The 20,695-nt window shown below is 38.7% G+C and overlaps 4 protein-coding genes across 4 annotated transcripts; 2 read left to right on the forward strand and 2 right to left on the reverse strand.

Moving 5' to 3' along the window:
* Positions 1-334: 334 nt before the first annotated feature.
* Nol8 (nucleolar protein 8) lies at positions 335-4,313 on the forward strand. The gene is made up of 8 exons (XM_073086807.1): positions 335-653; positions 827-951; positions 1,199-1,528; positions 1,806-2,024; positions 2,229-2,455; positions 2,606-2,895; positions 2,980-3,207; positions 4,108-4,313. The coding sequence occupies exons 1-8, from the start codon at positions 464-466 to the stop codon at positions 4,281-4,283; spliced, it is 1,785 nt and encodes a 594-aa protein (XP_072942908.1). The 5' UTR covers positions 335-463; the 3' UTR covers positions 4,284-4,313.
* Positions 4,309-5,658, reverse strand: mRpS9 (mitochondrial ribosomal protein S9). Its single transcript, XM_073086818.1, has one exon. It carries the CDS (start codon positions 5,561-5,563, stop codon positions 4,364-4,366), a length of 1,200 nt encoding a protein of 399 aa, XP_072942919.1. The 5' UTR covers positions 5,564-5,658; the 3' UTR covers positions 4,309-4,363.
* Positions 5,659-9,163: 3,505 nt separating this feature from the next.
* LOC140752505 (solute carrier family 35 member F5) lies at positions 9,164-18,168 on the reverse strand. Its single transcript, XM_073086839.1, has 10 exons — positions 17,675-18,168; positions 17,217-17,351; positions 16,998-17,063; positions 15,901-15,993; positions 14,484-14,636; positions 13,653-13,835; positions 13,202-13,349; positions 12,869-13,028; positions 10,469-10,675; positions 9,164-9,757 (listed from the first exon to the last, which is right to left on the reverse strand). The coding sequence occupies exons 1-10, from the start codon at positions 17,825-17,827 to the stop codon at positions 9,688-9,690; spliced, it is 1,368 nt and encodes a 455-aa protein (XP_072942940.1). The 5' UTR covers positions 17,828-18,168; the 3' UTR covers positions 9,164-9,687.
* A 353-nt stretch (positions 18,169-18,521) lies between these two features.
* AIMP3 (aaRS-interacting multifunctional protein 3) lies at positions 18,522-20,609 on the forward strand. The gene is made up of 4 exons (XM_073086826.1): positions 18,522-18,709; positions 18,783-18,971; positions 19,413-19,508; positions 20,083-20,609. Exons 1-4 carry the CDS (start codon positions 18,638-18,640, stop codon positions 20,230-20,232), a joined length of 507 nt encoding a protein of 168 aa, XP_072942927.1. The 5' UTR covers positions 18,522-18,637; the 3' UTR covers positions 20,233-20,609.
* Positions 20,610-20,695: the final 86 nt, after the last annotated feature.

The following is a 20,695-nucleotide window of genomic DNA, read 5'->3' on the forward strand; positions in this document are numbered from 1 at the left end:
CATCAATGTGTATCAATGAGAATTGAGATTGATTTTCTACACACCACAACATTTACATTAACAGTCGTGGAATTTTACCCTCCTAGATAAAAAACGATACATAATAACTTGGGATTAGTGTATATGGGCTACTATACTCTTTGCTTAGTGCGTCGACTTGATCTGACTTTGAAATAATAAGACAATATGAATATGACTATTTTTAACACGCTTTTATTAGCTAGGGTGGTATGTATGTATGTATAAAGTAGAAAATAATTTTCAATCTAAGAATCAATTATTTTTACTCTGAAGAACTGACCTTCAAAAGTCGTTTGTGAAATGTCAGTTGTCAACATTTTGTTTACAAAAACGTCAAATTCTACCACGACATGTCAAAACCACGTTGGTTTAAAATAATGTAATTTTGGATTCAAATGGAGAAAAATTTAACAACAAATTACCAATAGCATATTTATCAAAAATGATTCCGGCTACTCGTCTGTTTGTTGGGAATCTTCCAGATAGAGTGAATGCAAATGAATTGCGGGAAGCATTCTCCGCTTTTGGTGAAATAACAGGATTGGATATTAAAACTAAGTCTGCTGTTGAGAACCATAAGAAACCATTTGCCTTTGTGACTCTGTCAGCTTCAAATTACGATATAGAATCCTGTAAGTACGGCATATTAACCGAAACATTAATATGTCAACATATGCCCTATATTACACTTTAAAGTTATTGTAACCTCACATTTCAAATATTTTCTATTTCTTGTGAACTATATTTGATGTGAGGCTAAGTTTAAGTCAGACTAGCTTATGTTTTTATTTTTGTGTGATTTAAGGTATAAAACATTTTACATATGAAAATTTTAATGGTACAAAACTGTATGTAACAAAAGCCCGTGAGAGCTTCTTGGAGCGATTACAGAGGGAACGGGAACTAGCTCAGAGAAAGGAAGCTGAAAAGGTATTTATTAGCTTCAGCTATTACGTTAATTACTGCCTCATTGTGTCCCACAGAAGAGCACAGCAGCTGTTTGTTGGTCCATTACTTTCCCACTATTAGACATGGGTCTGTAGAGCGGGCTGGGCCCAAAAACAATTTCACTGTATAATATGTTAGTGCACGTTTGTATAAATTCATTTTTTTGATTGTGTGCATTAAAAAAATCAATAAGTGTTGATAAGATTTTAAACCTTAAATTTAATTTCAGAACGAACCATCCAGTACTGATGTCATACCTAAACCTTTGAATATAAACCTTAATTCACATAAAAGAAAATTTGATTCAACACATGCAGTAAACGAGAATGGTTTTGAGAAAAAACCTAGAAAAAAAGAGAAAGAACATAAAGAAATCATATCAGAAACAAATGTAGGAGATACATTTCACGATAAAGCTTCTTCAAAAGATGGGCTTAAAATCCCAGAAATTGATGATAAAAAACAAAATTCAGATAAGAAAAGATTGGAGTCCATGAAAAAGAAGAGGCAAGAATTTAATCAAAAGAAAATGATCATTAAATCGGGATTGATTGGCATTGTAAGTGAGAGATCGCACATGTCATACATTTAATTATATTACTTTATCAACAGTGTCGTAGTTATAAATATCTCACTAATTTATTTCATTTGATAATATGAATATTCAAGCAATATTTATACAGATTCTTTCATTTTTAGATAGTTCCATTTCACTAAGTTATGGAACTATTAAATTCATGGCCTATGATCAGATTTACCTTCATTTAAATTCATATTGTACCTATACATCCACTTACTAATATATAAAATGTATTTTATTAAAACTTTATTTACAGGATAAAGTACCAAATAAGAAAGTGATATTCTCTGACGATGATGATGAACGAGTTACTACACAAGAATCACAGAATGGACTCCCAGTTAATCAAACTGAAAATGTGAAAAACAATGTGAGAAACAAAAAGAGCAAAACATTATTTGATGAAGATGATGATAGTGACAATGAAGTTAACTTCGAAATAAAGAAACAGTTTGAAGGCAAGAAGGGACAAAAGGTATATAATAATAATATCATCACCATTCATGTTATAAAAAGTTATATTATAAAACATGTTATAAAACAAAATTTGCTTATAATTCAATTGTCATATAAAAAATGTTGCCCTTTCATCCAATGTTTATAACTTCAGTTGAAAATTACATTGTTTAACCTATATGTAATGCCATTATATTATATATTCTCATTGTATTTTAAATAGGTTTTAGATATGCAATCCAGATACAAAGCTGATAAACGTTTTGTCCTAGATGAAAGATTCGTTGAAGATGATAAGTCAGACGAAGAACCCAATATAGTTGAAAATAATGATGAAGACGTAGAATTGGGTCAAGTGGATGAAAAGTACAAACAGCTGAATATTTTACAAGATGTTCTTGGTGTGCCAATAAAAGTCAAACAACCCCAAGATCCAACAAAGCAGACTAAGTAAGTGTTTGTGTAATTTCTCATTTGTACAGTATTAATAAAAACATTTCTCATTTGTACAGTATTAAATGCATTGGTTTTGATGATAAATTTTAAGTGATATTTATCAAGATGCATATCTGTGAAATCTTATTTAAATGTATATTTCAGATCTAAGATAGGCATGTTGAGATTCGATCCTACACAGCCAGAACATGCCAAGTTTCTTGCTCCTGTGGCCACAAAACAGGAACAACCAAAAAAATCGAAAAAGAAAAAATCTAAAGAGAATGCTGAAGAACAACCTGTTCAAGAGGAACCAAAAGAAATTGAAAAGGTTGAAGTATCAAAAGAACAATTCTATAAAGTCAGTGATACATTAAAAGAAGCAATGGCCCAACCAGGTTCATTTAGTTTGAGGAGTTTATTTGGTAAAGAGGATGTTGCTGAGGATGATGAAGGTATTATTTATGATGTAATACCTATTAACAATACAATACTATTTTATGAAGCATTTTTGTTATCATAAATACTTTTTCTTTTAGAAACACTACAACAAATCATTGAACATGAAATACCCCAAAGTACGAAACAGAAGAAAGTAAGAAATCCATTAGATCCGGGTGAGAAAAACCCATTTGTCTATGATTCTTCAGACTCAGAAAATGAAGAGGAAACTAAAGTAGAAAAAGAAGTTGCTCCACAAATTACTGAGACAAAGCCAGTGTGGAGAGAAAAATTATTCTTCTCAGAATCTGATGATAGACTTAAAGGTAATGTAATAGGGCAGGGGTTCCCAATCTTTTGTAACCCGCGGCGCAGTTACAAGTTTAATATTCTTTCACAGCGCCCTGTGCCCTGTCCTAGCTAACTATTTGAAGAAGACAGTCGAAAGAAATAGGTAACTACACTAATAGTAGTTACCTTAGGTTGATCGAAACGAATTTAAAACACCACAATATGCAATTGTACAATACGTTATTATAAAATAATTTAAACGGAAAACAACAAGAAAGACTTGAGGATAACAAAAATAATATACGATATGTATTCAGTCAAATCAATGTGAAGGGTGAGCTAAGTGATCTCCGCGCAGTTTTTCAAAGCGGGGAATATGACTTGACACTGCTACTCTAATTTCTTGCTCCACATTGATCCTTAGCGATATTTGTTCTTTATCATTGCTACACCTGAAAACCCAGATTCACATAGATATGATGTTGTAAACGGAATGAATTTTTTTAATGCTTTGGATGTTAAATTTGGATATTCATTTTGAATCGATAACCAAAACGCCAATATTTGTGGTGTCCAATGATTAGAGGATCGACTCACGGCGCCCCTCTTTACTTTCTACGGCGCACCAGGGCGCCGCGGCGCACACTTTGGGAACCCCTGTAATAGGGTATTATACATCATGAAGTATGTGTTTATGATAGAAAAAGATTTTGTAAAAAACTAATGAGGTAAAAAAGCTATAAATTATTTTAAATTGCATATTTTAATATCAATGCAAGTTTGTGTCATAATGATCATGTGTATTCTTTGATAGCAAATAAAATATTTTTGGAGTGTTGGGTGTATGCATTATTACATTGTTTACTATTGCAATGTGTCAATTTTCTTGTAAATAATTGGAAAGTATAATTTTAAATTGGCATTCCATTTTTCAGAGGGTTTATTATTTTTCACTCAAAACAATCAAGGGAAAGCACACAAAGATAGGAGAGAACTCAAATCTGTTATGAAAAAGCGAGTTTACAATAAAGAAAGGAAAAGTCAAATGTTCCAAAAGAAAATTGGTGGTAGAAGGAAGACTGTAAAGAAGAATTTTAGGAAGAAAAGTTGATAATGTTACAAATAAAATGACATGATTTAATAGTATTTTTTTATTTATCAGTATCTAAACACAATTATCTTGATTATTAACTATCGCTTCTTCCATGTAGGCTTCTTCCTGGCTCCAGGTTGGCCTGGCTTCTTGCGCTCACGGCGCCGGTGGTCGCGAGTCAGCAGACCAGCTACTTGCATAGCCTCCAACATAGTTTTATCCACAAAACTTCTTAAGCCCCATGCGATACCCCATCTTATTGCTCCAGACTGACCGGATGGACCCCCTCCTTCAATGTTACACTCCACATCAACACGGTCTTGCATGCCAGTGAAAATTAGGGGGAATATAACTTGTTCTCTACATTGGACATCTTCGAAGTATGTTATATCACTTCCGTTGATTGTAATCTTTCCTGTTCCGGGTGATCGAATAGTGACGTCACCTCGTGCTTTCTTTCTAAGACATTCATAAGTTGTAACAAAAGCACGGCCGTCACTATCATAACCTGGCTTGGGAATTTCTAATGCAAATCTTTGGGCAGCAAGTTGTTTTCTATATTTATTAATGAAGTCCTGGCATCTGTATGAGTATGGCAAGGAAATGAGTCTCTCCATAACTAATTTAAAATTGTCATACTCCAAGTCTGTGATTTGTTCCACTAATACTTGCTCAAGGTGGTCTTTTGTGAACCATACACTATTACCTATGTCTAGACTAGCATTTGGGTCTGGTGTCGCTTTCTTTCTTATAACTTTATCTTCGAAATTCTGCAGTTGTTTGATATTTTCCGCCGCATCGTGTAGTAGCTTGAAGAAGTTAGGTTTACCAGTGTAGAAAAGGAAATGATGTGGTCTGCCCGCTTCATCAAATTCTGCTGCTTTTCGGGCGGGGAAAATTTCCTGTGGTGGTTTCATTAAAGGCCGGGCGGCGGGGTCGTAAATACCGCTGGGGAACAAGTATTCGATAGCACGATCCACGTCTTTCTGCGTAAAGGTCTCAGGATCTTCTCCCATCATATTAGCGACGTGTCGCTTGCCGATACTGTATTCAAACTCCTGCTTTTTCATGAACTCGTCATGTTCTTTAGCCCGTTCTAAGTAAGCTTTCATAGCCTTACTGATTTTCTTCTTTTTACTCAGTGTCTCCCAGTCGGTAAGATTCAGATCATTGTGGGGAACGTTTGTTGCACTACTGTACTTACAAACATTTTGAACAAACGTATTTTTGCCTGAATTAGACGTACACCGCCATAAAGGCAAAGTCTGTTTTATGCCAAATTTTATGAAATGGCTCATTTTATAAAGAATAATTATATCTTTCCTTAAAATATCATTATTTTAACAATCCGAGCAATGTATCATAACCTAACAATTGTGACAATGACAATTGGATTGGAATTGACACTTGACAGCGACTGAATATGATATTTTGTCGCTCCTTGTTAAGCAACATAGAAATTATTAAATATTTTTTCAATACAAACCAAATAATAACTGTATTTTTCATGACAAAGTAGCAAACGAGCATTCAGTCCACCTGATAGTAAGTGCAAAGAGTATTGTAACCATTGTAACCTGGTAAGTGGCTACTGCCGCCCATGCACATCAGTTATTAATCCCAGATAGGATTAGATTCCTACCAGAGTTCGGCCACGGAAAAATATGTATCCTTACCACATCCTTACAACCGGAACACAGCAGTCCGCTGCGAGATAGCCATTATGTTTTACAACTCGCGAGACCGCAACTATCCGCCACTGTTATGTAGTGGCAGTAGCATGTAAAGGGAATGATGTCTCAGGATATACAATTAACTTGATGGTTTTGATTTAATAAAAGAAATAAATATACAGTTACTTTATTTTTCTATTAAGATGACATAAACGAAATATAATACAAATTCCATGTCTATCATACATAACATAAAATAATAGGTAATCATAAGTTACAATACTGTGTTATAAGCATAATGTATAGTGATAAGTGTAAGACTTCTAAAATTGTGACACTCAACACTGTTGCATAACAAACAAACGAAATGTGCAATCGAGTATTTATATTAATATTTTAGATAATAATAAGGTTTATTATCTTTTAGTGTCATTTTATTCCGACGAATATAATTAAAAATAAAATATTTTTTGTCAACGTTACACTAATGAGATATCAGAAACAGTTATGTAGTTGTAAATGAAAATAAAATAATCAGAACGGCTAGAAATTGTATAGAATATTTGGTAATCGTATCATCTACATTTCTACAACATAGAATTATTTTGTAATCACTATGTATGTAGTATTGTTTAAAATTTGAAATATTACCCATCTCCAATATTATCATGTAGGTTCTTGTCAATTTTAAAAATCTAATGTAAGCATATTATTAAAAATCAGGTCAATATTGTAAAAATACTAATTTCTCAAACGGAATCAAATTGAAATAAGTTTATTTTTTCTAATATATGAATAGAATTTATACACAGTATGTATAAATAATCATTTCAATGTCCTGTTAATGTTATTATTTTGTTTTGTATTTTATTAATTTACAATAAGTATGTACTTTAATATTTCAACAATCAGATTAAATAATTTACTTAGTAGCTACATAGATATTTTAGTTTATGTATGTTTATTTGTATATTACATATATTACAACAAAATATCTAGAAAGACACTATAGATGGAATATCAAATATTTTTATAACATGTATATGTTATGGTTTTCTAAGTGTAAAAAACGCTATTTAGCGTAAGTATAGTCTACCAGATATCAATTATGTAATTTAACTTTTTAATTTCTACTACATGTGTATGAAAAAAGATGATGAAGATTGAGATAATACACATGTCTAAGAAGTTATTTACAATCATTCGAGGTAAAGTAGCTAACATTTGTAGTGATAAAATATATAATTGAAAATAATGATCTAAATTATTTCAACCTTTCAGTTTCGAGTTATTACTTATAATAATTATTAATATACTGAAAGAAAAAGTATATAAATATATGAATTTAAGATAAAATTATACTTAATTAAATAAAGAATAGGTTTTTATATCTTTTGTGATTTCAAATATGTTTATAAAAACATTCTAGATTTCTTGATGATATTTGTTGCATTTTTTTATTATCCATACATAAGATTCAGGTGGAAATTTCTCTATATAGTAATATAGATGTATTAGAAAAAATGTAGTCATCAATAAATTATAATTATTTTATGGATGTTGGGCTTGGCTAGTATACCAGTAATGGAGAGATCAATAATTTACACAGATTCCTATAATTGAAATCTCTGAAGTGAAATTAATATCTATATTATTTACTATTTTGTAGTACAACTTGAGAAAAATTAGTTACTTTTTTCATCATGTTTATTATACGCAATACAAAGTCTTACAGATTTTATTTACATAAATAAGGTGCTACAAACTTCACAAAATACCAATAAGCTAACTATTACATACTGAATTGGAATGACGATTGCTTAGGGCACTTTGCACATGCTACATTTTGAATATCTATTTCTTTATTCGACCCCATTTATAAGTTTTCAAAATTTCTATTTATTAACATCTAATTTTTATTATACAAAGTGAGATCCAAATAAAATATTATTCTATTTATGCTTACCAAATACCTAAAGATATTAATTATTTTTGTGATTATAAATTATAATTGAATTAAAAAGGCAAACATTATTATTTGAAACTAGTTATGTGTTATTATTTTCTCAATTAAAATAAAATTACAATCATGTTAGGTATTGTTTAAAAATAAGTTTTTAGAACTTAATTGTTTAAATGCAGGAAAAAATATTTTAATAATATCGATTTAACCAATAGTGCGGCTACCTGTGACGTAATTATTTTCTAATTATGTAATGTTATAAAAAAAAATCCCATTATCGTATACCAGTACTTTCTACCCTTTTTAATGGCACCGTTAGTATGTATAGTTTTTTCATGTATTTTCTTATTTAGGTATCAGTTAAAAACATAATTAAGTACCTACAAATGTCTTTTAATATTTTTTTAATAAAAATATGTTAGTCTCTATATTTTTTCTTTTTTTTACATAAGTTTTACTACCCGGAAGTCTCACGATCCATATGTAAAAGAAACTATGCCGTATACCATAATAATAAACCACGTACCATACGGGTCCCATAACTAAATTGAAAAGTAAACCTGTGTTTTGTTTGTCGTAATACTATGTGCAACGAATCCTAGTACGGGTTTGTGTCGAAAACAGTAATAAAGTTACAAATGGTGGCAAATTAGCGTATACAATGAAGGCGTGTACGCATTTCCTACTCTACGTAAAGAATTGACATATTCATTTAGGGTAATGATAACTCAACAAAATATAATAGACTTTTATAGCAGATTCGGCCTTGCCCACTTAAAGGGATCGAATCAAAAACCTTTTTTCCACTTGATCCTAAGTTATCTATTTGCTGTCTATCTTCATCCATCCGAAAATAGGATTACAGTCTACCCTCAGGTTGTTCATAGATGTGTTGCTACCCTTAATTATTGAATTCTAATACCTTGTCTAGTGAGTACCCTTGAGTACTTGTGGAAAATGCATTGGGTAAAACGCTTTCTACACTAAAAAAAAAACTCTTTCTACACTCACAGCCCCACACTAGGATTCCCTGTATCGTGGGTGCTATGGACACACACAGAGACAAATACAAAAACACCCAGACCCAGAAACAGAAATCTAAATTCATCATTTAGAAATCTGTCTGGCCGGGGATCGAACCCGGGACCCTCTGCGCGTCAGACCGGCATGGTGACCGCTCCACCACGCGGGTCGTCAAATTTAATCAATTGGGTCAATTGGGTAAATAAATAAATATGGGTAAATAAATTTAGTCAATTGGGTAAGTGCATTTGTTACCACATAGTTCAAATCAACTTAACAGCGTAGCACTGCTGTTATACAACTGAAATATGTTTGCCATAGAAGTTGAACCAAAATAGTTATTCCTCTGGTTTACCTGTTATTCACCTATCTTCAGGCCCGGATCTAGGGGGGAGGGGTGGGGGCAAGCCGGGGCCTATGCCCCGGGCGGCAAATTCACACCTTACAAACGAATGTATAACTCATCATTTACTTAACTTTGACGTACACTATGCACGAACATTATTACTCGCGAGGCGCGTAGGCATAGTTCGGTAAAAATAAACATAAGTGGTCGGGGGCGGCATTTTTCAGCCCCATTCATTTTGCCCCGTCTTAAAAAATTATAGATCCGGGGCTGCCTATCTTCAACCCGATGGATTAAAAAAGCTCAACAAAACGTAGCATGCGCTCCGTAGGCCTATGTTTTAGATTCCACTTATCAATATAAATGCTGTACACAATAGACTAGTAACAGGGTCCGCAAGCGCCGCGGGGCGGTGGGTTACGTGGGCTCGTCCGACGACATCAGCGCTTCCGACTGCTCGTCCAACTCAGAAATGTTTCTTATTGCCCTGGGAACAAATAGTTTTCAATTAGATCAAAAATAAAAAAAAAACATAGACAATTATATAAGAATAACATGTTCTGCTACATTTAAATTTCGTTTACAATAAGTTAAATAGTGGTACTTTAATTTTTTGTAGTTTTTACATAAGTAACACTTATATTGCGAGATATTTTCTTAGAAAAGGTAAAAAAAAAGTGAAGAAAATGTGTATTGAATTTTTTATATGAAGAAAATGTTTAAATGTTTATTTTTATGTATGCAGTCCACCTGATGGTAAGTGGCTACTGCCGCCCATGGACAACTATAATCAACCCCAGACAGGATTAGATATTCCTACCTGAGGTCGGCCACAGATGCGCCGCTACCCCTGAGGACTAAGCTGGAACGCCTCGGAAAAGTCTGTCTCCCTTACCACACCCTTCAAACCGGAGCACAGCAGCGCCTAACACCGCTGTTATTAGGTAGAAATAGGTGTGGCGGTGGTGCCGCCGGAGTCGAACCACAAAGGGTTCTACCACCTTCAACTTCACCTTTAACTTGTTCATTTTGTTAAATTTAAGTAGGTAATAAGTGACTGAATAAAAAGTACTGTATGTAGTGATTTGTAAATCGTTGTGTTCATTTGTGTGTCCTGGTTGCCTCGCCCGCCTACCCACGCATTACCATGGCTTCTGCTTCTGACATTAGCGTTACACCTTTAAATAAATAGACTCACGTGAATCCATCGGCGTTCCGCCATCGGTCCCAGAGCCAGGCGAGCGGCGCGTCGCCCGCGGCGGCGGCGGCCCAGCCCGCGGCGGCCAGCAGCGCGCCCGCCGCCGCCGCGCCGCGCCCGCCGCGCCACGCCGCCACGCCCGCCGCCGCCGGCATGCACAGCGCGAGCGTCGCCGTCGCGCAACGGGAGGACGTCAGCGAACGACCCCTGCGGAACGTACAAACAGCTCAACATTGTTTTTCCGAACAGGTCGTTATCTGGCAAATAGCTTAGGGGGCAGCCATGCTCCACCAGTCTCAGTTCGGAACTCGTACATACTCGAAGATATAAGTAAGATGTTGAGAAAACTGTGATAGTGTGATTCAGTAATGCGGAAAGTGGCCACAATAAGTTATTTGGGCTGTTTCATGCCAAAATCTAGAGTGAACCTAAACCACTATGTTGTGACTATCTCTATAAATTTTTGTCCTGAAATTTCTAATCAGAAATTGACAACTTTTGTTTGCTACTCATCAACTGCGGAGGAAGCAATTTCACCCACTTCACTCCACCTGCCGCCCACGATCCAACACCAGCAGCCAGCTCCACAGCCGCGGCGGGGGCAGCTCCGCGCGCTCCACGCCGCGGCCGGCACAGTGCCGCACACTCACCACAGCCACAGCGACTCGAGCAGCAGCGGCCCCAGCGCGCCGTCCAGCAGCAGCCAGCTCCACAGCCGCGGCGGGGGCAGCTCCGCGCGCTCCACGCCGCGGCCGGCACAGTGCCGCACACTCACCACAGCCACAGCGACTCGAGCAGCAGCGGCCCCAGCGCGCCGTCCAGCAGCAGCCAGCTCCACAGCCGCGGCGGGGGCAGCTCCGCGCGCTCCACGCCGCGGCCGGCACAGTGCCGCACACTCACCACAGCCACAGCGACTCGAGCAGCAGCGGCCCCAGCGCGCCGTCCAGCAGCAGCCAGCTCCACAGCCGCGGCGGGGGCAGCTCCGCGCGCTCCACGCCGCGGCCGGCACAGTGCCGCACACTCACCACAGCCACAGCGACTCGAGCAGCAGCGGCCCCAGCGCGCCGTCCAGCAGCAGCCAGCTCCACAGCCGCGGCGGGGGCAGCTCCGCGCGCTCCACGCCGCGGCCGGCACAGTGCCGCACACTCACCACAGCCACAGCGACTCGAGCAGCAGCGGCCCCAGCGCGCCGTCCAGCAGCAGCCAGCTCCACAGCCGCGGCGGGGGCAGCTCCGCGCGCTCCACGCCGCGGCCGGCACAGTGCCGCACACTCACCACAGCCACAGCGACTCGAGCAGCAGCGGCCCCAGCGCGCCGTCCAGCAGCAGCCAGCTCCACAGCCGCGGCGGGGGCAGCTCCGCGCGCTCCACGCCGCGGCCGGCACAGTGCCGCACACTCACCACAGCCACAGCGACTCGAGCAGCAGCGGCCCCAGCGCGCCGTCCAGCAGCAGCCAGCTCCACAGCCGCGGCGGGGGCAGCTCCGCGCGCTCCACGCCGCGGCCGGCACAGTGCCGCACACTCACCACAGCCACAGCGACTCGAGCAGCAGCGGCCCCAGCGCGCCGTCCAGCAGCAGCCAGCTCCACAGCCGCGGCGGGGGCAGCTCCGCGCGCTCCACGCCGCGGCCGGCACAGTGCCGCACACTCACCACAGCCACAGCGACTCGAGCAGCAGCGGCCCCAGCGCGCCGTCCAGCAGCAGCCAGCTCCACAGCCGCGGCGGGGGCAGCTCCGCGCGCTCCACGCCGCGGCCGGCACAGTGCCGCACACTCACCACAGCCACAGCGACTCGAGCAGCAGCGGCCCCAGCGCGCCGTCCAGCAGCAGCCAGCTCCACAGCCGCGGCGGGGGCAGCTCCGCGCGCTCCACGCCGCGGCCGGCACAGTGCCGCACACTCACCACAGCCACAGCGACTCGAGCAGCAGCGGCCCCAGCGCGCCGTCCAGCAGCAGCCAGCTCCACAGCCGCGGCGGGGGCAGCTCCGCGCGCTCCACGCCGCGGCCGGCACAGTGCCGCACACTCACCACAGCCACAGCGACTCGAGCAGCAGCGGCCCCAGCGCGCCGTCCAGCAGCAGCCAGCTCCACAGCCGCGGCGGGGGCAGCTCCGCGCGCTCCACGCCGCGGCCGGCACAGTGCCGCACACTCACCACAGCCACAGCGACTCGAGCAGCAGCGGCCCCAGCGCGCCGTCCAGCAGCAGCCAGCTCCACAGCCGCGGCGGGGGCAGCTCCGCGCGCTCCACGCCGCGGCCGGCACAGTGCCGCACACTCACCACAGCCACAGCGACTCGAGCAGCAGCGGCCCCAGCGCGCCGTCCAGCAGCAGCCAGCTCCACAGCCGCGGCGGGGGCAGCTCCGCGCGCTCCACGCCGCGGCCGGCACAGTGCCGCACACTCACCACAGCCACAGCGACTCGAGCAGCAGCGGCCCCAGCGCGCCGTCCAGCAGCAGCCAGCTCCACAGCCGCGGCGGGGGCAGCTCCGCGCGCTCCACGCCGCCGGCCGCCAGTAGCCCGCCCACGATCCACGCCAGGCAACCACACGCACATCCTACCACACCTGTTCAAATTGAAAGAGTATTTTTAGAGTTATTAACATCTTCTTCAGGTGCACCGTGATAGAAAAAGTAATGCCTATAACCCTGAACCATCTAAATGGAACACAATAAAAATCTCATCCTTCATGGCATGGCAAGGTCAAATCCATTTTAATCAATTCATAGTTGAACTCACCAACAAGTAAAAACGAGTTGATCCCGTCCCCCCGTCGTAACTCCTGGCGGAATAACATCAAGTGGATCGCGTAACACACGGCAGAACCCAGTGCCGCTAACACCGCCGTCCAGTCAGTCTGATGGCCCTCTGATATGGCTACAACCACCTGCAAAATTAAGTACTGGCCGATCATCCGAAATTTGCAAGAATTTATGTAAGATATCATGATGCGCTGGTTAACAAAATATAAGGGATGGTTTGATAATAGGATCAGATGGCTGAAGATGTCATTTAAAATGTTGAAGAAAATGGGGCGACATCAGAAAAATACGCTGATATATAAAACATCAATGATGACCAAGATATTTTTTGATACTTGGATTCCTTGACTCCTAACCTCCAGAAAATTATCATGAACCTCGACTAAATTAGAAATATATTCATAAATTATTATCATACAGTTACTTACGAGTCCAGCCGCAGTTAGTAAGACGGCAAGGCACTTGGACATTGTGAATCGGTCTTGTGGTACTTGGGCGAATATTGCCCCTAAAGAGAGGGTGAACGCCCCTGTCGTCGATACGTATATAGTCGCTGAGCAAGTCGACGTGTGAAGCAGGCTCAGTCGATAGAGATAGTTTGATAGGAACCACTGAAACAAAATTGAGTTTATGTTCGTTACAAACTATGTACGACTAAATTTTCGATACACATCCGTTCCGTTCTTGGTTATTGTAGAACGGAAATATAATGATTAGTCAAGTGCGGACTCGATCTCGCACACTGAGGGTTCCGTACCATCAAATTTGCTTTTATTTTTTATTTATTATGAAGTCAACCAAAGAAGTAAATGCATTGTGAACATTCGAACGGTCTACCTATTACGGTTCAAGAGATAAAGCTAAAACGCCGAAAAATAACAATACACGGCAACCCCGTTTATTTTCATGATTTTTTAGTTTTAGCATCTTTTGTTATAGCAGCCACCGTTATACATTCACGGTACAAATTTCACGTGTCTATCTCTTACGGCTCAAAAGATAGAGCCCTGTGACAGACGGGCAGACAGTGGAGGCTTTGTAATAGGGTTCCGTTTTTATCCTTTGGGTAAGGGGGCCTTAAAAAGCAGATTTCCAGTCATGTGGTCTAGTAGTTTCAAAGGAAATATGCTGTGACAGCCGCACAAGTGTTCGTATACGGGTTCAGTTCATGCCGTACGTAACCCTAGAACGTTAAGAGCACAGTATAAGGATCTATATATATATAGATATTTGTACCGTGTTAAGAGTAATAAACCAACCGGTATACAGAAGACGACGGCGAGCCGCAGGTGTCTGCGCGTGGCGGCGGCGGCGGCGCGGCGCTGCGCGTACTCGGTGGCGCGCATCGACGCCGCCCACGACAGCCGCGCCAGCAGCGCCTCGCCCGCCATCGCCGCAGACATCACGCGCACCTGGGGACAGCGCCCAGTGGCGGACTAAGGTTATCGGTTCCCCGGGACGAAATTTGAATGGGGACTCCATTCAAATTTCTAAAGTCTAAGTTTTTTAAATTCAAAATAGGTTCTTTGCAGAGCACTTTTTGAATGTCATTCATCTACCACCACTTCACTAGGTGTTTCGTTATGTAGATATTATTTTTATATTATACTAATACGGGGCCGACCGCCCCTCGACCCCCCTCCCCTCCCCCGCAGTCCGCTAGAAATAACAGCCGGTCGAAATATGCTAGCAAGGATTCAAGATCTAGTCAACAAGTTCAAACACATGAACACACAGGTTCAATATGTGATATTTATTGTACTTAGGAAAAGATCTTCAATGCTGATATTGACTTTAATTGAGAATGGATAAAAAATGTGGTTAATTTTATCACCTACCAAAAGGCGACATCCGCCTTAAAACACCAGCTATATTACATATCGACGGCATTATCGATAGATCTACATTTGTATCTTATTGTATGTCTGATTTGCATAGCCATATTTTACTTTAAATAAATTCTGATACTAGCCCTGTGTAATAAACCTTATCACAATGTATGTAAATTACTTTAAAAACAACAAGTATACATGGTGTGAGTCGTAACATTACTTTGTCACAGCACTAGATTATAAACTACATTATTTAGTCACTGTTATCAACACGTACACAATTAAGATAACATAAACAAACATATATTGTTATTGTTATGTGATGTAACAGTACAGAATTGTGTTTTAATTACTAACCATATCATTAAATGTTACCTAAACTTGTTAATTTAGAATCAAAAACTGATTTATGGCGTCCGCTCTAACTGACGCAAGTGTATGGTAGAACCCCCTGTGATTAGACTCCGTCGGCACTACCGCCACACCTATTTCTGCGTAATATCAGCAGTGTTAACCGCTGCTGTGTTTTGATCTGAAGGGTGTGGTAAGGGAGACATACTTTTCCGAAGCGTTCCAGCTTAGACTTCAGAGATAGCGGCGTCTGTGTGACCGACCTGAGTTAGGAAACTAATCTTATCTGTGATTGATTACAGATGTCCATGGGCGGCAGTAGCCACTTACCATCAGGTGGACTGCATGCTTGTATTATACTACATTATATTATACTACCTATACAATATTTACATACTACTCGCATATTATAAAAAAACGCGGCGGGCGCCCGCTCCGTGCACTCGCGCGAATTTCCTAATTTAGAATATACATTTTAAGTCATTTTATGTACCTCTGCAACTTTATTAAATCGTACAGCTCTTGGAGCCGCATCATCACTATCTGTTGTCTCTCCCGCCCGGACTGGCACAAAAGTGGAATCACCCTGAAATAAATATTATTTTTTTACAAAAGTATTGAACAACACTTAGATATAACATTCAAAAAAGTTGTATTTTAGTTGTTACATTGCTGCTTGCCACAAACATATCTGTGCTTCAAATATTTATTTTATATTTTGGGTAAGTTTTATTTTTACACTGTTTAAACTTTGTGACCTATCCTGGGACCATTAGATATTTTAATTAGTAAGTATTTTTCCTTATATAATACTATTTTTACCCACACATATGTTTAATCAGGAAGGGGAAAAACTGGGCAGAAAACTCCTATAAAATTTATACTTTTTAATTCAAATATCACAACTCAATATTATTTATCACACTGTCCATTAGGAGTTATGTGATAAAACATTAAACATTGACTTCCAGTATCCCAAAAACTAATAGAGATAAACTATTTGTAGTTGAAGAGTCATTGTTTTCACATCAAAATGTTAACTACATCAAGGTTTGATGCTCTAATTGAGGCACTCTGAACATTGTTATGCTATTTTAAAATGTGTATATGAATTGTCTCAATAAAGGTTATAACCTGAATTGGCAGCATTTTTATATGTCTCACTCTTTTCATATAATGTGTGTAAGATATGGATATATAATAGTAATCACTTTGAAATATTCTATTTATTGTGACAACTAACACATGTTGATAGAATTAAGGAATAATTAGGAAGTTGTTTGCAATATAACTTAATGATCAGATCTATAAAATATTATTATCACACTACCCTAATGTTGGGCATGGGTTTCTTATAAGAATGGTGATTCTGGTGTTAAGCTTTAAGTACATTTATAGAACTCTCAGCCTGGTAAAATCCTCACAAATTTTTCCTTCAATATTAGTAATCATTTATTTATAGCATATTTATATAGCAACGCTATAAATGTTAAAAAATTCTATCCAGGCATTTACTGTGGGAGGGTAAACTTCTCCACATTATTATGTCTAATTTTGGCTTCTTAAAAATTATGTTATCTTAAAACTTACCAAGCTATTTGTCGATTCATTGTAAAAGTTTTCATCATCTGTTTCAGCTGTAGGTTCTAATAATTGCTGAAATATAATAAAGTATTTAAAACACTGCTCTAAACTTCCAATAAACATAACAATAAAGTTTTAAAGGCCAAATCATCTATTTGTAAAATAGTCATTTGCCAAAAGGTGTTGATTATAATCATTTCAATATAGTTTAGTTATACAACTTACAGTGTAATCTGCAGGTCGACAAGGATCTCTAGTTGGTGGTGCGAAGCATAGCACTAATAAATAAATAAATAACAGTGAACTCCGTACATATGTTACAAGGAATGGTCGTTCCAGCTTTTTCTCTACATATATATACTGAAAAATACCAATAATTGTCATTAAAACAGAACTGTTACCAGTACACTTACCATGAGTTTTTACGTTTAGACAAATATTACATTATGTAATATTATATTATATTATGTTGTATTATATTATATTATGTAGAATTTGTTTACATATTGGCCCATACAATTTTCAAGTTCTGATATAATCTGATAGGGGTGGGGCGCTGATTTGAAATAGTATGGGCAAATACGTAAACCAATACCAAAACAGTCATATTTGTCAAAACGTAAAAACTCATGGTAAGGGTATAGTTACGTTTGATATTAGATTCCAATATGATAAGTATGTACCTTTGTCAACTCAGATGATAATACCCATAGAACAACAACAAGAAGCAAAAGGAAAATGCCGAAAGCAAATTTTCGTTTACTGAAATTCTGTGCATTATCCTTGTTTTTGTTATTAGGAGTCACACGAAAGTAGTTGTGGCACAAAGTCAACATGAAGACTGAATTTATTGCACTAAGGGAAAATATTCAACTGTGTCACGGTTGCATTACGTCCATCCTTCGACAATTACTACGAAAAGCTATCAAAGCATCTTCTAGATTTAATTATTCATCAGTTTTAACACAAACTAGTGCGAATACTATCACTGTACTCTGTTTCGAAGATAACGAGTTTAAACTTTTCGGTACTTTATATTAAACTTAATATCCCTTGTTTTATTTACAATTAGCGTATAGTTTTATTTGATAATTATGTTATTCAGTAATTGCTGGTAATAACAGCAAAACTGAGCAAAACACACACAATGTACAACAAATATGAATAGGTCAAAGAAAATGTGAAATGTCAAGTGTCAATGTCATTGTCATTTACTATAGAGAAGAGATAGTATTTTTAATAAAATTTTGTATTAGTTATGATAGCTAGAGATAAATGTATCTTCTTCTTCTATATAAAGAATATGATTTATAAAATGTAACTTGCTAATTTATACTAAATTACAGCAGATAGCTTCCAGTTGCAGACATGTTCCAGTTGCTTCCAGTTCCAGTTCCAGACATGTGCTTCCAGTTGGCGATTAAGGATACGTTGATTTGAACGAAGACGTTACTTTTGACCAAGGAGTATAAGTTATAAACCCTTTTTGTGAATCTGTCGATTAAGGTTTGTGGAATTGCGATTGTCAATGTCAAATAATATTGATGACATTGAGGTTTCCCGTGTTTGTTGGTTGTAAATGAAAAGCTTTTTACAAATTATAAATAATAAAAGATCTATTAAAATATATCCATTGATTAATCAATATGGACGTTGTGAAAACAGTTGCCAAATACCTAAACACACCAGTAGGCACTGTGTGTTATAATACAGACCGGGTAACATTTACTATAATGAATATTGTGCTCGCCGCATGTTTAAAACTTCCTTATAAAACTTTACTCTTTATAGGTATTAACTACGATGCTTGATAATGAGAATATTGAGGGTTTCGCTAGTATCATACTGCGTTTGGCGGAGAGGAGCGCAGTGAAAATGAGTCGAGAGCAAACACTCCTTTGCTATCAGTGGTTAGAACATATTGCAATGTATGGCAACCAAGCGGCCTCCAACCCGGTCTTCGCGAAGAATTTCCTACAAGTAACTTTGCTTTTATAAGTACATTGCTTAACACTTCTTATGTTTAAATACTAATTAATACACAACTAATTTCTATGCATGGAAATAACATTGATTCATGGGTTGCACTTACATAAATTTGATAATTTCATAAATTGTACTATAATTGTCTTTATTTCGTTTTTCTTCTGGAGAATAAAACTTAACATGTACCAATATGCTACTCAGAAACTAAAACGGAAGAAAAAAAGATAAAATATAAGTATGAATAATAATTCTGAAATCTATTATCCAATATATTTAATTTTTAAATATTGATTAGTAGTAGTTTTCTCTAACCATGTATTTTATGGAGTTAGTGTCCATTGGAGGCATTGAGGACTTACCATCAGGTGGACTGCTTACTTCTTTGCATAAAATAAATATACCTATTTAATTTCATTGTTTCATACTCTTTTACAGGAAATCAACCGGTCCTTAGAAAAGAGCACTTATCTGACAGGAAGCTATGAAACAGTTGCTGATGTTGCAGCATACCATGTTTTATACCCTTTAATTGTAAGTAACTTTTCAAAGTAGAACCTTTTTTTTTTTTTTATATTATAGAAGTAGCAGACGAGCATGCAGTCCACCTGATGATAAGTGGCTACTGCCGCCCATGGACATCTGTAATCAACCCCAGATAGGTTTAGATATTCCTACCTGAGGTCAGCCACAGATGCGCTGCTACCCCTGAGGACTAAGCTGGAACGCCTCGGAAAAGTCTGTCTCCCTTACCACACCCTTCAAACCGGAACACAGCAGTGCCTAAAGTGTTAGGTTATTATTAGGTAGAAATAGGTGTGGTAGAAATAGGTATAGGCTGTTATTAGGTAGAAATAGGTGTGGCGGTGGTGCTGCCGGAGTCGAACCACAAAGGGTTCTACCACCTTCAAAACCTCTTTCATTCAGGCTTACAATTTAAATTTGCATTTTCTCTGTCAGTCAGAGTTTTTGGAAATTGGCTATGACGGATGAACATATGGACGGGTCCTACGTAAACTGGTGCAAGTGCATTTTCACAACTTTACAGTAGAGTGATTTGAATGTTCTAATGCGTGTAACTTTAACATTATTCCGTTTTCTATTTCAGGACAACCTCACTGTCTCCGAGCAAGAATCTTTGATGCATGTGTGCAGATGGTCCAAGCACATACAATCACAACCTAGAGTATGCCAAAATAAGTCCCCATTGCAACTTAATACCTTAACACTATCCATTCTTGCCCCAGCAGCACACTGATAAGGATTTGTCCTTTTATATTTTATAACAGTGACTTTTACTTATTATTATTAAACTTTATGCTGCCAAGTATTATGTGTAAATTATAATTGTATTTGATTGCGCATTGTGAATGACCCTTGAATTATGACTTAAGAAAGTAATCCCTTAATGAAGATGCTTTATGAATGGTTACCAGTAGGTATACATAAGACAATTATTGTAAGATGATGTATGATTATAACTGAACACTTCTTGCTTGGTGTATGAGTAAACAATATTTTTGAATGTAAAACACATTTTTTTCCCATTTTTATGTAAGACTACTTAAATAACGGGTTTATTTGAAGTGTGCTTATGAACTACAAATTTGAATAAAATGATTTGTTTTAATGTAATGTGAATCTTATTTCTGTCATAAAATATAGTTTATATTGCAATGTGTTTCTTTTAGTGTGTTGCCATACATGTGTGCCATGTGTGT

The sequence above is a fragment of the Epargyreus clarus genome, unplaced genomic scaffold (assembly GCF_041222505.1).
Source record: "Epargyreus clarus isolate Ecla_fem2 unplaced genomic scaffold, WU_Ecla_fem_2.2 ptg000024l, whole genome shotgun sequence".
In the NCBI taxonomy this organism is placed as follows: domain Eukaryota; kingdom Metazoa; phylum Arthropoda; class Insecta; order Lepidoptera; family Hesperiidae; genus Epargyreus; species Epargyreus clarus.

What these genes read in the sequence shown, in the direction of transcription:
- LOC140752505 (XM_073086839.1), bottom strand. Translation starts at nt 17,827, where the DNA reads ATGTTGACTTTGTGCCACAACTACTTTCGTGTGACTCCTAATAACAAA. An exon ending in GTCGACCTGCAGATTACACT is followed by an intron (nt 17,064 to 17,216) that starts GTAAGTTGTATA and finishes ATTATATTTCAG; the next exon opens with CAATTATTAGAACCTACAGC. An exon ending in CGGAACGCCGATGGATTCAC is followed by an intron (nt 9,758 to 10,468) that starts GTGAGTCTATTT and finishes ATTTGTTCCCAG; the next exon opens with GGCAATAAGAAACATTTCTG.
- Nol8 (XM_073086807.1), top strand. Translation starts at nt 464, where the DNA reads ATGATTCCGGCTACTCGTCTGTTTGTTGGGAATCTTCCAGATAGAGTG. An exon ending in AGAGAAAGGAAGCTGAAAAG is followed by an intron (nt 952 to 1,198) that starts GTATTTATTAGC and finishes ATTTAATTTCAG; the next exon opens with AACGAACCATCCAGTACTGA. An exon ending in TGTTGCTGAGGATGATGAAG is followed by an intron (nt 2,896 to 2,979) that starts GTATTATTTATG and finishes TTTTTCTTTTAG; the next exon opens with AAACACTACAACAAATCATT.
- mRpS9 (XM_073086818.1), bottom strand. Translation starts at nt 5,563, where the DNA reads ATGAGCCATTTCATAAAATTTGGCATAAAACAGACTTTGCCTTTATGG.
- AIMP3 (XM_073086826.1), top strand. Translation starts at nt 18,638, where the DNA reads ATGGACGTTGTGAAAACAGTTGCCAAATACCTAAACACACCAGTAGGC. An exon ending in TGTGTTATAATACAGACCGG is followed by an intron (nt 18,710 to 18,782) that starts GTAACATTTACT and finishes TACTCTTTATAG; the next exon opens with GTATTAACTACGATGCTTGA. An exon ending in TCGCGAAGAATTTCCTACAA is followed by an intron (nt 18,972 to 19,412) that starts GTAACTTTGCTT and finishes ACTCTTTTACAG; the next exon opens with GAAATCAACCGGTCCTTAGA.